We start from the raw sequence: 18,805 nt of genomic DNA, 5'->3' as shown, positions 1-18,805 counted from the left end.
ATTGCCATGCAGATCGGTATACAACATTCGATCCATCTTCACGCTATATGTAGTCCTTAGAAACTGTTCATTTGTAAAGTGTGTATTGTGGAACCCAACCACAGTTTAACTCAAGGAAAAATTCTATATTATATATAATAGTTTACTGTATAATCAGGCCTGGGGTCGGTTAGGCTGGGGGTTTCGGTTCTGTTGGTATTTATATGTATTTACAAGACGAAGGATGACATATATTGAAGGATCAGCTGCTGATTGTAATCAATGTAAGATCTCGCCTGAACCTCACAGTTTCTTACTTAAATCACCCGCATGGACTCTCAACCAAACCGAATAGTCTCTCGTCTCAGGGACGTCAGTCTCGGGGACGTCAGTCTTAGGGACGTCAGTCTCGGGGACGTCAGTCTCGGGGACGGCAGTCTCGGGGACGGCAGTCTCGGGGACGGCAGTCTCGGGGACGTCAGTCTCGGGGACGTCAGTCTCGGGGACGTCAGTCTCGGGGACGTCAGTCTCGGGGACGTCAGTCTCGGGGACGTCAGTCTCGGGGACGTCAGTCTCGGGGACGTCAGTCTCGGGGACGTCAGTCTCGGGGACGTCAGTCTCGGGGACGTCAGTCTCGGGGACGTCAGTCTCGGGGACGTCAGTCTCGGGGACGTCAGTCTGAGGGACCTTCATTTTACTCAACCTCTTGATTAACCTCTCACCTATGCCCTCTCGACGTTGACCTCTGTCCTAGCAACATTGACCTCTGTCCTAGCAACATTGACTTCTGTCCTAGCAACATTGACCTCTGTCCTAGCAACATTGACCTCTGTCCTAGCAACATTGACCTCTGTCCTAGCAACATTGACCTCTGTCCTAGCAACATTGACCTCTGTCCTAGCAACATTGACCTCTGTCCTAGCAACATTGACCTCTGTCCTAGCAACATTGACCTCTTGACCTCTAGATAGACAGAGATAGATACATAGAAGATTATGCAATATAATTCAAAACAGAAACGAAAAATGCGATGATCAGGACAGAAGCAGCATGAAGAAGGAAGGGGGATAACGAAGGAAACAATAAGGAATAACAGAGGATAATAAGAGGGAACGTCTAAGCACTGTGAGGGGAAAGAGGGTTGTAAAGGGGGAAATAAGTGTTGCCAGAAGGCCGTAAAAGGGGAGAGATGAGTGTTGCCAGAGGCGGGGGAAGGGCCACAGTAGAGTGAAAGTTAAACTTAAAGTATACAAGGACGGAGGGAATCACTCGGCTGTGGCGACACTGTTGGTGGTGGTGGCTATATTGTGTTGACGCCGGCCACGTGTTGACAGCGGCCACGTGTTGACGCCGGCCACGTGTTGAAGGCGGCCACGTGTTGACAGCGGCCACGTGTTGACAGCGGCCACGTGGGGACGCCGGCCACGTGTTGACGCTGGCCACGTGTTGAAGGCGGCCACGTGTTGACGCCGGCCACGTGTTGACGCCGGCCACGTGTTGACGCCGGCCACGTGTTGACAGTGGCCACGTGTTTATGGCGGCCACGTGGTGACGCCGGCCACGTGTTGACAGTGGCCACGTGTTTATGGCGGCCACGTGGTGACGCCGGCCACGTGTTGACGCCGACCACGTGGTGCCATCAACTGGACACAAACGAGTCAGCCGCCCCGGAAGTGTTACCACCAACCGAAAGCATTAATTATCGCGCCACAGACGCTCCTGACAACCTTCCCGGTAATTGCTTCCCACATCACTCAGATTAATGTCTTCCGCCATTACCACCCAGCGAGGTCCCGCTAATTGCACCCGGCCGGGTTGAACAAGCAACCCGGGTCGAGTCGCGGGTGTTTAAGTAGTGTCAGAGTGAGAGTCAAACAACAACTGTGGAAAGGGGACGTTGGATACCGTAGACTTTCATCGTGGCGGTGTTGGATTTAAGGCTTGTCGGCCTCTGGAGGGTTATTGCGGTGTGTCTAGTGGTTATTGACCAGCCAGCAGTGACACTTTGGCCCTGGATATTGTCCAAGGCTAAAGTAAATCTCTGTGTATATATATACACCGAGAAGCAGGGTACACCTCTCAGTGTCTGTATACACCTAGAAGCAGGGTACACCTCTCAGTGTCTGTATACACCTAGAAGCAGGGTACACCTCTCAGTGTCTGTATACACCTAGAAGCAGGGTACACCTCTCAGTGTCTGTATACACCTAGAAGCAGGGTACACCTCTCAGTGTCTGTATACACCTAGAAGCAGGGTACACCTCTCAGTGTCTGTATACACCTAGAAGCAAGGTACACCTCTCAGTGTCTGTATACACCGAGAAGCAGGGTACACCTCTCAGTGTCTGCATACACCGAGAAGCAGGGTACACCTCTCAGTGTCTGTATACACCGAGAAGCAGGGTACACCTCTCAGTGTACTGATATCAGTAGAATATAAGAAATATTTTATTTATCATACTTTGGCCGTAAAGGGCGAAAACATATAAATTCAAACCAAGCCTCAGCCATCACAAAAGCCAAGCTCCTTTCTCAACGTTAATAGGAAACTGTTGTATTTCTTTATTATTTCACACTGCCAATCACCTCCCATCGGCCGAGCACCCTCACGCCTACGGGACACAATCACATTAGTTTTATGAGAGAGAGAGAGAGAGAGAGAGAGGGAGAGAGAGAGAGAGAGAGAGAGAGAGAGAGAGAGAGAGAGAGAGAGAGAGAGAGAGAGAGCAAGTCACTGAATAGACAGAGATAGACAAACTATGTACAGCAAAAGAATGAGACAGAACCAGAGAGAGACATACATAAAAATTATACAGATAGATAGGGAGACAGAGAGAATACGGACATGAAAAATGTTAGGCTGACAAAGGGACATGGTTCACCAGGGTAAAGAGAGAGAGTGAAGCGAAGACAAGCAGCAAAACACACAGACAGACAACAACACTCACAGAGACAGGCCGACACAGTGATAAACCTAGACATAAGAACGTGGAGGATAAGGGGCGGAAATGTTTGAAGAAAGGGGAGAGGAGACAAGCGGAGAGTGGGGAATAGAAGAGGTGAGAGAGCGGTGAGATTGGGAGATAGGGGGGGGAGAGGGGAGAGGGGGAGAGGTATAAGAAGGGGGGGGGATCTTGGACGAGAGTAGAGAAAGAGAGAGAGAAGTGAAGAAGAGGGATGACAAGGGAATGGGCAGGAATGATGAGAGATGAGGGGGGGGGGAGAGGAGTGGGGAAGGAGGGAGAGAGACCCGGGTGATGCAGGACAGTCTTGAAGGGTGGTGCCACAGGGTATCCTATAACCCAATGGCCAGGGCCGTCGCCTCACAACTGCATGTCCCGAGTTAGAATCAAGTGATGGACAGGATATTTTGCCATGTTACCTTTCACCTGATGCACCTCTTTACCTAGCAGTAACTCGGTACCTTGAATTTAGTTATTTATTTTTGGTTACATCCCGGTTAGGTCAGTCTATGGCTTAGGATGACCTCAATAAGCCTCACAGGCTTTCTGTCCCCGACAATCAGAAACTAATTTCAGTGTTGGTGAAGTGAATATATATATTCACGGGATCAGCAAGCACAACAAAGTTACCTGCAGTTCAGCTAACGTAATGTGCCGAGTTGTGGAGCAGTTCACCGTTGTTGAGAACGCTGTAGAGTAATGTGGCTGGTGCAGTGTGTGGCTGGAGCAGTGTGTGGCTGGAGCAGTGTGTGGCTGGAGCAGTGTGTGGCTGGAGCAGTGTGTGGCTGGAGCAGTGTATGGCTGGAACAGTGTGTGGTGTGGCTGGAGCAGTGTGTGTGGCTGGAGCAGTGTGTGTGGCTGGAGCAGTGTGTGTGGCTGGAGCAGTGTGTGTGGCTGGAGCAGTGTGTGTGGCTGGAGCAGTGTGTGTGGCTGGAGCAGTGTGTGTGGCTGGAGCAGTGTGTGGTTGGAGCAGTGTGTGGCTGGATCAGTGTGTGGCTGGATCAGTGTGTGGCTGGAGCAGTGTGTGGCTGGAACAGTGTGTGTGGCTGGAACAGTGTGTGTGGCTGGTGCAGTGTGTGGCTGGAACAGTGTGTGGCTGGAGCAGTGTGTGGCTAGAGCAGTGTGTGGCTGGTGCAGTGTGTGGCTGGAGCAGTGTGTGGCTGGAGCAGTGTGTGGCTGGAGCAGTGTGTGGCTGGAGCAGTGTGTGTGGCTGGAGCAGTGTGTGTGGCTGGAGCAGTGTGTGTGGCTGGAGCAGTGTGTGTGGCTGGAGCAGTGTGTGTGGCTGGAGCAGTGTGTGTGGCTGGAGCAGTGTGTGTGACTGGAGCAGTGTGTGTGGCTGGAGTAGTGTGTGTGGCTGGAGCAGTGTGTGTGGCTGGAGCAGTGTGTGTGGCTGGAGCAGTGTGTGTGGCTGGAGCAGTGTGTGTGGCTGGAGCAGTGTGTGTGGCTGGAGCAGTGTGTGTGGCTGGAGCAGTGTGTGGCTGGAGCAGTGTGTGGCTGGTGCAGTGTGTGGCTGGTGCAGTGTGTGGCTGGTGCAGTGTGTGGCTGGTGCAGTGTGTGGCTGGTGCAGTGTGTGGCTGGTGCAGTGTGTGTGGCTGGAGCAGTGTGTGTGGCTGGAGCAGTGTGTGTGGCTGGAGCAGTGTGTGTGGCTGGAGCAGTGTGTGTGGCTGGAGCAGTGTGTGTGGCTGGAGCAGTGTGTGTGGCTGGAGCAGTGTGTGTGGCTGGAGCAGTGTGTGTGGCTGGAGCAGTGTGTGGCTGGAGCAGTGTGTGGCTGATCTTGTTATCTGAAGTATAAAGACATCCAGAGGAATATTCTGCTTCTTGGTGTATTAACACTCGGTGTTGGGTGTAGTCCTGTACACTGTGCAGGACTGAACTATTTAAGCTGGCTGGTGATTAATATTCTTTTCTGGTCTTAATAACCCTCAGGTGACTGATTGGCTTAATTTTTAACAACAAACAAAAAATAAATGGCTTCCTCTTTATGAAGGTCAGGGAACTTGTTTGGTTAATCGAGGTCCCCGTTAAGCCAACGAATTACCTTCCCAGAGATGCACGCCACAACAGTCTCCTTACTCCCTGACACTTATTAGCTGCTAGGTGAATAGAGGCAGATGGCAACAGGTGACGGATCTCCCACTCCTGAGCACTCCAGGTGCAAACTCTGTGAGCAGGAACTGGGGCGTGAGCTTGCACACTACAACACCGAATGCCCAGTTATTAAACCATTTACACCAATTGGCATGAAGTACCTGGAGCTTTGCAATTACTTGATTCACTCTTGAGTTCTTGAGGATATCCGCATAATGCACCCAAAATTTGCCAGTGCAGACTACTGAACATATGGCCCTGTATGACTCTCATGCGAGATGGGGTCTTATTATTACTACTACCTTATTAACTCTTGTGTTCATGATGATATCTTCATAATGCATCCAGAGTTTGTCAGTGCAGACTACTGATCACATGCCTCTGTATGACTAACCATCCTGTGTGAGGGTTAGTCACAGGGTAGCTACACAAATGCAGATGTACCTAAATGTGTCAATAATAATACAAAAAAAGGCATCTGGTTAAAGAAAACATGCCCAAACGTCTCTGTCCTGAGCAGTAATCGTACCTGGACAGAGACCCGCAGTAATCTTTCGTTCGTGATTAACCGATTAACTATGGAAAGGGTGGAAGGCAGTGGTCGTCCCACGTCAACACCCACGTGATCATAACACAGTGGGTGGGAAGTGATCAATGCCACTCACACGAGCATGAAAAGGAGGGCGAGAGATATATCTATATCTTAACAAAGCTAGTTTATATATAGAGTGCTAAATAAGTACAAAATAGAGATGGATGTAAATATCGTTTACATTTCTTTCAAATATATTAGATTGGCGATCAAAAGATTACAACCAATATTGTCAACCTTGGCGCAGGACACGCAGGCTTGAGGCAGGTGATTTGTCTGTGATTACACAGGTGTCGGCCTCGTCTCCTTCATTACTCCCTAAAGAACAAGGTAACGACCACCTCTGCCAGAGGATCATGTACCTGCACGTGACGCTGCTTCTCTGTCCACTCCATCACTTGGCGTCATGCGAGCCGGTTATTCACGTTTCAGACCTATACTGCACTTCTACACGGTGCTCCAGATGCCTCTTCTCAACCGTACCTCGTCAGGTGGATGCCTCCAACTCACACCACCTTCATACACTAGACACAGCTAACATGTACCCATGTACCGCATCATCACTCGCACACTGCACCAACACAAGGCCTCACGGAGTAAAAACACATCACAGCTCCACACCATACATACACACACCACATCACAGCTCCACACATACACCATATCACAGCTTTGCACCACATATACACACTCCATCACACTTCAACACCACACCTACACACACCACCTCCACTCATCACCTCCACTCACCACCTCCACACACCACACCACACCTCCATACACCACACCACACCTACACTCCACACCTGAACTAGATTCCTCCAAACTACATCAGTAGGAAGATCAGGACATCGATTTTTCGTGGTCATGTTTCCTGTTATCCGTTACCTTGACCTTGTGTTACTATGCGTTCCCTTGATACTGTGTCATGCGTTACTTGGATTTTCTGTTATAAAACGTTACCTGAAACCTGAAAACACGTTACCTTAATCTAGTGTTACTGTGCAATACTTTCACCAATGATAGTTTTTTTAGTAAAATTTGGGTGTTAAGAGTTGCGACTCCAAAAATATTTTTTGTATAAGTTTATCGTACAGTGTCAAACACTAAAAGATAACGCAAGATGAAAATAAATACAAGATAAGAATGCGAATTATTTACACACAGCATAAATTAAACGCTTGGAGAGATAAGCCTAACTCAAAGAGTATTAGATAAAATCTAGAAATGAGACTTTTTTTTTTGGGGGGGGGGCTAGCTTTTCCTAGGTTAGGTTAATGAAACTCACTTAGGAGATTTGATTCTGTTGCATCGACCATAGCAGTTGAGTCTGTATCTGTTGGAATAGTTCACGAGGTCGGAAGAGCTTTGATAATAATTGTAAAGTTGAGGACGAAATCGTAGCCCTTTGGGTCTCATGAACATAGTAAGTAGGCGGACTACACTGCCCTGCTCGAGGTACCAGGGGGACTCTTCTCTTAACTGTGCTTCGTGAAGCCTAGCCGCTGGACCGCATCATGAAACCTGTCCTCAGGGAAGAATCCTGCTCACAGGAATGGATTGAGAACGACTACATAATTAGTGCTATTATCTACTCTCTGTCCATGGTTATGTTAGACTAAGGTTACTTTCGCTTAACGTTTGGTTAAGGTTTCTTTCGGTTAAGGTTTAGTTTCATTAGGCAAGGTTAGGTTTCATTGCATTTTGTTACGATAATACGATGCATTATTGACGATAATGTGAAATATGGAATTTAACAACTATTTAAATGTACCCGAGAATTCCGTATACAGAAAAATAAGTTCTTCAAAGAAAACGTTTTCAGCACACACTTTTTTATATTTTAGACCAACAATATATATACAATTAATTAATAATAACTTGAGAATAATCTGTGTTTAGGAGAAAGGTTCATTTGCCAGTGTACATGTCGACAATTACTGGAACTGTAATATGCTTTTCGACCATCACAAATATCTAGATAACTATCCAGGAGGTTTGAAGGAGGGTGTGTATTCCCATGGTAATGGATTTGCTCTAAGGACGGGTTCCATGCACCCATTTACAAGACCCATTTCATTTCTTTACACACTAACATTTATTCTCTAACTACAATTCTATATTAAAACAATTTCCTAGCACAAAGGAGAATAAAATAATGTTTTCTTTTTCACGAACTTACTGAACGTCTGACAATTAAACTCCAGCTGCTCAAAGCTTTAAGACTTAATCTGTTCTTTAAGGACAAAGGCATCCGAAATCTAAGATATTCATCAGTCAGATAACATCCTGTCCTCTCAATTAAATAGTCTCATTGTGTACGTTATCGTAATAACACAAGTGTAACCTATTAAGAATAATTATGGCTCTCAAATATTCTCGCATTATATGCATCGGACTCGATACATGTGGAGGCTTGCTCGGGTTCAAAAGTTTCAGGTTTGGCTGAGAAAGTTGGATTGTTTACGCAGTGTCAAATCAAGAGACCGGAGGAAAGGAGACAGGGGATAAAAACGCCCAGTAGCGCCTCTGAATCACACTATATCATACATTTTATGTCCTTTCAGTGGACTCTTTAGGAGCTCGGTCACTTCACATGCTGTCACAGGCATTGTGAGCTGCCTCCGCCCGCGTAATGTTCTGATATTTTCATGGTTCAAATACAATTTCGATCATTATATAATGCACAATATTGTCCCAATACTTGGATGCAACAGTGATCTGCGATTGATACGTATATTTAGCATCATGAAAAATATTAAAATATCTACTACAGAGACTTTATATTAATCTCCAACACAAATTGATAATGATCTGTAACATTAACATATGGAGGACTTAAGTCATATACATACAAGAATCAACAACATAAACATATAGAGATTTACATAAAGGAAGTTACAAAATAGACATATAGGGATCGGGAACATGTAGTTCAAGGACCTGTAAAAGATACAAAATAGAATTTTCGACATGACCTTTTACAAACATTGTCTTTCACACACATTTATATTTTATGTTTAAACTTTGCATGTAATTATCTTAGACATTCGTGATTTTAACTTTTTATTAACAGCCTATTCATATATTTATTTTGTTAAGTAAATATGATTTGTTTGATATTTTGTCATCTGTTGTTTTATTTTTGGTATTGTATTATCTATTGTTTTGTTTAGGTATTGTATTAGCTGTGGTTACATTTTAGGAACTTTATCTGTTTCTTTTAGGTATTGTAATATATGCTGTTTTAGTTTAAGCTAATGTTTGCTGTTTGATTTTACGAACTGTATTATTTAAAACCTTTTTTTTAGCTGTTTTCTTAACTTAGATATTGTATAATTTTGGGCATTGTATTAACATGAGTGATGTGTAATCTTGGGAATTATATTACCGTGGATATCCTAGTTAATAACAGGTAGTTACCATTATAGTAGCAACCCTGTGTTATTAAGGATATGTTATTCTCTTTCGTTTTGCCCTGAAGGATCAGGTGATCTGTTTTCCAAAGGATGAAAGGTCTGATTGTTTTGTCCAGATGGGGAAAGACTTGACCAATTTTTTCCCGACAGATACTGAAAGGATTATTCTTTTACCCTGGAAGGTAACATATATATGTCTTTGTTGTGCTGGCGGATTAAAGAATAGTATTGGAGGATTAAAGAATAGTATATAGACAATAGTATTGTGTTGTCCTTTAGGATCAAAGAGGAGTGTAATTGTGTGAGGGTTTGTGATAGCTTCAAGGGCAAAAATAGATTCTTTTTACACTCAAATTCACAATTTTTTTTTTCTGCAGCATTACTATGTCAAATAAATAACTCGCGTGTCACTGATCTGCTAATCAGATTTATTAACGAAAAATGTATTTCTCCTAGTCTCAGAGCCCCACAACTGTTTATACAGTAAGATCCAAAACTTGCACCAACGTGAACACTAAAACGTCACAATCACGTCATTCACATATAAAGCACAATATATGATCTTTTATTTTCATTGGTGTGGGAACCGACCTGTGAGATTTATATTTATTTAATTTATATGAATATATATAGAATTTATATTTACGTTAATTTATATACTTCGATAGCAATTTGTATAATGATAAGTGGACTGTATTTCTGCAATAATCTCATAATCTCACAAATCGATCCTCTACACATTAGGGGGGGTTTATATTAATTAATTTATATATATGCAGCCAATCAAACTACAGTATTAACTACATACATTGAAAAGGTTCCTTATCTTATAGTACAGCAGGTTAGTCCACCAGGTATAACTAGGGTGTAGACACCAAATTATCCTCTTTGAGGTAGCTTCCATCACCCAGTAACTGGTGCACAAAGTCTTGCTTCCTCGTCTTGACCTGTCAAAAGGGCGCTAGCTGTAAAGCCAGATTCTATATATGACAAGCTATGTCAGAGAAAATACTGTACATGGAACAATGAAGACCTGGCTTAATTACCTTTAGTATGAGGCTGCCTCGCGTTCTAACTGGGTCACCCTATATAATGACATTAATGGCCACTAATGATAGATAATGGGTTTCGGAAAGAACACTTAACTTGATTTGTTGACAGCGTGTTGACAATGGTACACCTTTGGTTTCCATAACACTACGTCCAAGTAAAATTAACAGGAGCCGAATTTGCTCCCGTGCCTCTGGTCTCAGTATAAACAATGGCAATGTCTAACACTCTATACTATTGACGCTACTGGCCGACATTGTCCAGATATGATAGGAGCCAAATTTGCTCCACACGTCTCGGAGGTGACAATAACAATGGCTGCCCTCCTTCCTCCCTGACGCCTGGCCTACATTGTTCAGATGTCAATAAGTGATAGAAGGGTCACATTTACTCTACTTTAATATTGATAATTAAGTTAATTTATATGAGATGTTTTATGATGGTAAAGTCCAAAGACTAATGTATTTAAGAATAATTCCCAGCAGAATAGCTGGTGAATTTATAATGGTATGTGGTGATGATATCCCGTTTTCTTTAGACGGTAATTCCACTACAAGTTACGTTTTCTATGGGTAACTTGTTGGTAATACAGCAGCAATTATTATCTGTCTGTATGATATTAAATGGTGTCGGATTTTCCGACAATTGGCGTTAAGGTTAAGATAGCATAGGTTAGGTTTGGTTAGGTTAGGATAACTTATAATTACATTGGGCTAGGTTAGCTTACGATTGTTTAAAGCGTAATGACGACGTTGAACATTTCATATTATCTTTAGATCGTAGACGACTACCCAAATGCTGTGATCAAAATACTTGGTCGCACACAGCTGGTTTTCTGATTGATCAGTCGTAATATGTAGTTAGATTTCGTTAAGCTAGGTTAGCTTAGCTTAGGTTAGGTTAGGTTGAGTTTGGATGAATTGGGTTGGGTTAGGTTTGGTTAGATAAGGTAATATTAGACAGGTTGAGTTGGACTAGGTAGGTCGGCTTGGTAATGTATGGTTAAATAGATTGAACTGGGTTGCATTAGGTGGGTTCGCTTGGATTAGATTAGGAAAGGTTAGGTTTGGTTGGTTTAAGCTAGGTTAGATAATATTAGGTTTGATTGGGCTAGATGGGATTGTATAAGGGATGACTGGATTAGAAAGGTTTTATTAAAATAAATATTCCTTTGGTGAACCGTTATAAGTATGAATGCCTTCTGTAGAGCGCGAGACGGATGAAGGCATGGGTTAGTGGATCTAGGTGAGCATGTGTGTGTAGGCAAATGAATTAGGTTTGAAAGTGTGGGCAGATGTATGGATAAATGGAAGCAAGTTTCACGATATATGGAGTGGGGGGTGGGATGGAGTGTAAGCATATGTTCTGAGACATAGCCGAAGTAGTACATATGAAGCAATCTTAACCAATTATCAACAGCCAGTTTACACTTAGTAACGCCTTAGCACGACCTGGAGAGTACTAACAGCTGAACCACTCTTACATTCCCCATCGACTAATGAGAATGATCTCACTTGATCCCACCTGATCTCACTTCATCCTACGCGAAATATTTGTAATATTTTGTCCTTCCCAAGAAGCTGAAAAGTGATGTAGCTAAATGCATCATTTACAGACACGCATCAGGCCTAATAAAAAGTAGCATACATGAAATATAACAGGACTACAAGAAAGAATGCTTCCAAAATACACAAATAACAGCTCGGGGTTCCAGGCCGCGTCCGGGTTTCCATCACACACCCTTATCTTCCCGTAAATGGACTCACCATTTCTGTCTGTCTCCTCCCTCCTTGAACAAATTCTCGCGAACACGCTCTAACCGCCTACACCTTCCCTGCCTACTCTTGTGTGCGTACGTGCGCGAGCGCACGCACGCACGCACACACACACACACACACACACACACACACACACACACACACACACACACACACACACACACACACACACACACTCACATACACACACAATGGGACAATGGGACTAGGAGAACAATGGGACTAGGAGATAGGAGACCAAAGGGACAGTACACAATGAAGGGGAACAGCCTACCTGTAACGACGCGTGAAAGAGACCTGGGGGTGGACGTAACACCTAATCTATCTCCTGAGGCACATATTAATAGGATAACGACAGCAGCGTACTCTACACTGGCAAAAGTTAGAACATCATTCAGAAACCTAAGTAAGGAGGCATTTAGGGCGCTTTACACTGCCTACGTAAGGCCAGTCTTAGAGTATGCCGCCTCATCATGGAGTCCCCATCTGAAGAAGCATATAATGAAACTGGAAAAGGTTCAGAGGTTTGCAACGAGACTCGTCCCAGAGCTACGAGGGATGGGGTATGAAGAGCGCCTGAGGGAACTGTGCCTTACGACACTAGAAAGAAGAAGGGAGAGGGGGGACATGATAGGAACGTATAAGATACTCAGAGGAATTGACAGAGTGGACATAGACGAAATGTTCACACGGAATAGTAACAGAACGAGAGGACATGGATGGAAGCTTGAAACTCAGATGAGTCACAGAGATGTTAGGAAGTTTTCTTTTAGCGTGAGAGTAGTGGGGAAATGGAATGCACTTCAGGAACAGGTTGTGGAAGCAAATACTATTCATAATTTTAAAACCAGGTATGATAGGGAAATGGGACAGGAGTCATTGCTGTAAACAACCGATGCTCAAAAGGCGGGATCCAAGAGTCAATGCTCGATCCTGCAAGCACATATAGGTGAGTACATATAGGTGAGTACACACGCGAAGGAGGCAAGAAAGTGAAGCAAGAATGAGAAGGTTGGGTGGAAAGCATTTTTTTTTGGAATGTCGGAAAGCTATTGACACAGTACCTCATAAGAGGCTGGTACATAAGCTGGAGAGACAGGCTGGAGTATCTGGTAAGGTGCTCCAGTGGATAAGGGAGTACCTAAGCAATAGGAAGCAGAGAGTTACAGTGAGGGGGGGAGACCTCAGATTGGCGGGAAGTTACCACTGGAGTCCCACAGGGCTCTGTACTCAGTCCTATCCTGTTTCTGATATATGTAAATGAACTCCTGGCGGGTATAGACTCATTCCTCTCAATGTTTGCTGACGACGCCAAAATTATGAGAAGGATTAAGACAGAGGAGGACAGCTTGAGGCTTCAAGAAGACCTGGACAAGCTGCAGGAATGGTCGAACAAGTGGTTGTTAGAGTTTAACCCAAGCAAATGTAATGTAATGAAGATAGAAGTAGGGAGCAGGAGACCAGACACAAGGTACCATTTTGTAGAGGAAATTCTTAAAGAATCAGAGAGAGAGAGACTTGGGGGTTGATATCACGCCAGACCTTTTCCCTGAAGGTCAAATCAAGAGGATAACATCATCGGCATATGCCAGGTTGGCTAACATAAGAACGGCCTTTAGAAACTTGTGTGAGTAATCTTTCTGAACTTTGTATACCACATATGTGAGACCAATCCTGGAGTATGCGGTTCCAGCATGGAGCCCATATCTAGTCAAGCATAAGACTAAACTGGAAAAGGTTCAAAGGTTTGCCACCAGACTAGTACCCGAACTGAGGGGTATGAGCAACGAGGAGAGACTACGGGAATTAAACCTCACGTCACTGGGAGACAGAAGAGTTTTGGGGACTTGATCACCACATACAAGATTATCGGAGGAATTGATAGGGGTAGATAAAGACAGACTATTTACAACAGGGGGCACACGCAGTAGGGGACACAGGTGGAAATTGAGTGCCGAAATGAGCCATAGAGACGTTAGAGAGAATTTTTTCAGTGTCAGAGGTAGACAAATGGAATGCAGTAGGAAGTGATGTGGTGGAGGCTGACTCCATACACAGCTTCAAGTGTAGATATGACTGAGCCTAGGAGGCTCAGGAACCTGTACATTAGTTGATTGACAGTTGAGAGGCGGGACCAAAGAGCCAGAGCTCAACCCGCACAAGCCCAATTAGGTGAGTACACATACTCTGGTATGCTGGGGGTCTGGTAGCTGAGCGGACAGCGCGCAGTACTCGTAATTCTGTGGCCCGGGTTCGATTCCCGGACCAGGCAGAAACAAATGGGCAAAGTTTCTTTCACCCTGATGCTCCTGTCACTTAGCAGTATATAGGTACCTGGGAGTTAGACAGCTGTTACAGAGGTGCTTCCTGGGTGTGCGTGTGTGGGAAAAATAGTTAATGTGAGAGTGTCGAATTGGGAGTTGGAAATTAAATTGGTTGTGAATTGAATAGTTTCCAAAAAATTATTTTTAATTTCTTTAATCTTATTCCTGTCGTGATCTTCTAATATTATATATGTCGACTTTAACTGAAAGTCTGGATAGGTTGCTTGAAGAAGGACTTTCTTGGCTAACACTCTCAGTGTAGTAAACAGCTCATTCCTCACTCTGGGACCATATAAGAAAGATTGACTGGGAGCGAGCAAGTGCCGAGACTTCAAAAGTTTGAAATCCCCTTCACTTAGACCGTTGACCTTCGTCATTCGCTGGAGCGAATCTAACGAGTAGGTCCTGAGCTCTCACAACAAAATTTATTGTTGTGTGGTGCTATGAATTCAGAACTAAACTCATGAAGCAGTCTCAATTTAACAGTTGAGTGGCAGAACATATGTTTAGCAATAAAATGTGTGAGGTGTAACGAAAAGAATGTTCAACATAACAACACAGTTTATTCTATAAAGTACTAACTACTACAACAACGAAAGAAATATCAGTGACGTTACTCGAAATCCTTCCTGTGACACTTTCACTGACAACTAGACACCAGCCCCGAGTTCAGCGACATGAACTAACTTGAACATATTAATTGAACACAGAGGAATCAATGAAGCAAAACATACTAAGCCTCTAATCACAATGCAACAACACAAGGTAAGTTTGGAGACACGCCTCCAATAACCTCCTATCAGTTCCCTACGCTTCTTGCAGCCCTCGCCTGCAATGACGTTTACAATGCAATCAAACAAGTAGGCTATCAATGACATGACAATGACTAATGGGGTTCTTGGCAACTCCAGCAACCCTCCTCAATTAAATTCTTACATTTACACGTCGTCCCTCGGACGATCAACAATCAATAACAAATTTATTTTCGTTAGTATCAAAGTAACATTTACGTTAACTTAATCTTGTCTCCCACAGACAAATCAAACTGTACAACTGTCACTAGTAATTCGGAAATTACACAACACTCTACCAGTCGAGCATTCAGTGAGTAATTCCCATTAATCCCTGTACTCCATACAGCTGATTAATCCCTGCACGAGTTACGTTATCTACGTTATCGGTTACTATCGCCCCTTCGATAGTTTACTACAATCTCAATGTCCAATGTGCTAAGAGAATGGCAATCACCCATGACTGCCCTTGAGCAATTAATTACTATCCCGAAGATCAATAATTAATACAATTACGTTACCTTTCACACTGGCTCAGCAATTTCCATTAAAGGTATGAACTCTATCTGGGCCTTCCATACCACGACGGATTCAGGTAACTAATACACGATCCCACAAATTGACAATTAATCACCACGTTTACGTTATTTTACAATGACCTTACTCTCCCAAGAGTCAATCATATTGCCTGTCCACTGACACATCAATAACCGACGTTTCGTTAATAAAACAATGAAACCTTCGTGAGAGTCGATCAACCCTGATCGAAGTTAATTACCTTGACTTCCTGGAACCTGTTAATTACCTGTCCACTGACCGATAACTTCAACAGACAATACTAAAAAGTAAGATTCAGCCCTCCCAGAATGTTACAATACTTGTCTGGCTTTGGTTAGGCTCCCTGAGAGACCAACACAGCTGTTCCCAGGAAAATAATTAACCCAGACGCTTCTTACGTTACTTAAATTGTTAAAGAACAATTTCTCTATAAGCAATGGGTGTTCCCTTGGTCACGTTACATTAATTACCTTGCAATCACCTCATTGAATACTGGACATCGATGTCCACCAGGTACACAGGAAATATAACGCCAAGTACTTGATTCAATGCCCAAGTTCACCCACGACAAATAACAAATCACAATAACCAATCAGTGATTTACTGTAATACAAATCCGGTTGCAATTACAATTACTGCATAACACCCGTAAATAACACTCAGTGCTCCAGCCCACTAGAACACGGCCCAACGCAATGATTTACTGACTAATAACACATTCTACCCAGGCCCTACCCCAGACCGTCCTACCTGCCTTCCTAGATGCACAGCCCCCATTCGCCCCCCAAGCACCCCTCCCGACCCTTTTCACCCCCCAGACACCCCTCGGATCCCCCAGACACCCCCCGGATCCCCCATTCATCCCCCGGATCCCCCATTCATCCCCCGGATCCCCCAACCCCCATTCAACCCCCGGATCCCCCCAACCCCCATTCAACCCCCAGACACCCCCCCGGATTCCCCCAGCCCCCATTCACCCCCAGACACCCCCCTTCCCCAGATCCCACCAGACCCCAAGAGAAAGGGCGCACTCTTGTACAAGAGTTTCCATGAAGAATCTCAAGGTTTGGTACACCAATGCTGATGGGGTATCTAATAAAGCAGAAGAGATAAAAAAAAGAGTGAGTGAGGCAGGTCCTGACATAGTTGCAATTGTGGAAACAAAAATAAATGTCATGATCTCGGATGCAATCTTTACAGAGGGCTACCTGGTGATAAGAAAAGAGAGGACACAGAGACAGGGAGGAGTGGCACTCCTAATAAAGCGGAAATGGAAGTTTGAAGACCTGGGAAATCGGGGTACCAATGAGAGCACAAGCTTCATACATGGAACTCTGACAGTGGATGGGAAGAAGATTGTGATCTTGGTAATCTACAATCCAAACAGTAGAAGACCCAGGCAGGAGTATGAGGACAACAACAAGGCATGCATAGATGAACTGCAGAAGGCAACAACACTAGCCCACTAATGAGAGCGAAGCTGCTGGTCATGGGGGACCTAAATCATGGAGACAGAAATTGGGAATCGAGGAATCCCCATGGAGGGGACGAAACGTGGGGAGCAAAGTTAGTAGATGTTATAGACAGGAATTTCATAACACAACATGTGAAGGAAGACACAAGGGAAAGAGGAGGAGATGCACCGAGCCTATTAGACCTGATTTTCACCCAGAACGTAGAAGACATCGAGAATTTGGAGCATGAAATACCTCTAGGGGCCAGCGTCCATTGTGTCCTAGTCTTTGACTACATGATGGAAATCAAACTTGTGACCATGGGACAAGAGGTTTGGGAAAGGAGAGTTGAATACAGGGAAGGGGACTATAGGAGGATAAGGGACTATCTGGGAGAATTGCAGTGGGAGGAAAAAATTAGAGGAAAAACAGTCCAAGATATGATGAACCTAGTCATACGGAAATGCCAGGAAGCTGAAGAGAGAATTATATCAACAGTAAAGAGAAAAAATAAGATGGAATATAATAACCCATGATTTAATAGACAGTGTCAGGAAGCAAAAATGGCCAGCAGACGGGAGTGGAGGAAGTACAGAAGACAAGGGACAGAGGACAACAGGATCAGATGCAACAGAGCTAGGAACGATTACATTAACATAAGACGAACATCGGAAAGGGACTATTAGAACGATATTGCGATCAAAGCGAAAAAGCAACCTAAGTTACTACACAGCCTTATAAGAAGAAAATTGTCGGTGAACGACCAAGTGACAAGATTAAGGAAGACAGAGGGGGGATATAATGAAAGTGACCAGGAAAACTGCGAGGCACTGAATGCCAGTTTCCATGGAGTGTTCACTACCGAGCCTGAGCAGCTCCCATTGTTGGAAGGGGTTACCCTAGATGCAAGACTATCAGATATAGAGGTGACAGCAGGGGGAGGTAATGAAACAGTTGACAACATTGGATGCAACTAAAGCAGTAGAACCAGACAAAGCATCACCGTGGATACTAAAAGAGGCAGCGCAGGGCCTCAGCGTGCCTCTGGCAATGATCTTTAATGAGTCACTTATGTCGGGAGAATTGCCCAGTTGCTGGAAGAAGGCAAATGTCGTACCGATCTTCAAGAAAGGCGATAGGGAGGAGGCACTTAACTATAGACCTGTATCACTGACAAGCATCCCCTGTAAAATACTGGGAAGAATAATTAGGCTACAACTGGTTGCACACCTGGAGAACGTTAGGTTTGTCAACAAACATCAACATGGGTTCTGGAAAGGGAAATCGTGCCTAACAAACCTTTTGGAATTCTATGATAAAATAACGAGGGTAAGACAGGATAGGGATGGTTGGGCAGACTGCATATTTCTGGACTGCCAAAAAGCCTTTGATACAGTACCGCACATGAGACTGCTGTACAAACTCGAGAGGCAGGTGGGGGTGGGAGGAAAGGTCATAGCATGGATAAGGAACTACCTAACAGGAAGGAGCCAAAGAGTTACGGTAAGGGGCGAGAAGTCGGACTGGCGAACAGTAACGAGTGGAGTACCTCAAGGATCGGTGTTGGGACCAATTCTATTTCTAGTATATGTTAACGACATGTTTACAGGAGTAGAGTCCTACATGTCGATGTTCGCGGATGACGCAAAGTTGATGAGAAGAGTTGTGACAGATGAGGATTGCAGGATCATCCAAGAGGACCTGAACAGGTTGCAGAGACGGTCAGAGAAATGGCTATTGGAGTTCAACACGAGCAAATGTAAAGTTATGGAAATGGGACTAGGTGATAGGAGACCAAAGGGCCAGTAC

The 18,805-nt window shown here is 44.4% G+C and overlaps 1 protein-coding gene across 1 annotated transcript; it reads right to left on the bottom strand.

The window, feature by feature from the left end:
• Window positions 1-282: 282 nt before the first annotated feature.
• On the bottom strand, window positions 283-672 carry LOC138363415 (uncharacterized). Its single transcript, XM_069322503.1, has one exon. It carries the CDS (start codon window positions 670-672, stop codon window positions 283-285), a length of 390 nt encoding a protein of 129 aa, XP_069178604.1.
• Window positions 673-18,805: the final 18,133 nt, after the last annotated feature.

Source organism: Procambarus clarkii, chromosome 1 (assembly GCF_040958095.1).
Source record: "Procambarus clarkii isolate CNS0578487 chromosome 1, FALCON_Pclarkii_2.0, whole genome shotgun sequence".
Lineage (NCBI taxonomy): Eukaryota > Metazoa > Arthropoda > Malacostraca > Decapoda > Cambaridae > Procambarus > Procambarus clarkii.
Note: the sequence above shows the minus strand (reverse complement) of the source record. Positions and strands in the feature narration are given on the sequence as shown.

Bases quoted from the DNA above. Each gene is read 5' to 3' on its own strand.
- LOC138363415 (XM_069322503.1), bottom strand. From the start codon at position 672: ATGAAGGTCCCTCAGACTGACGTCCCCGAGACTGACGTCCCCGAGACT.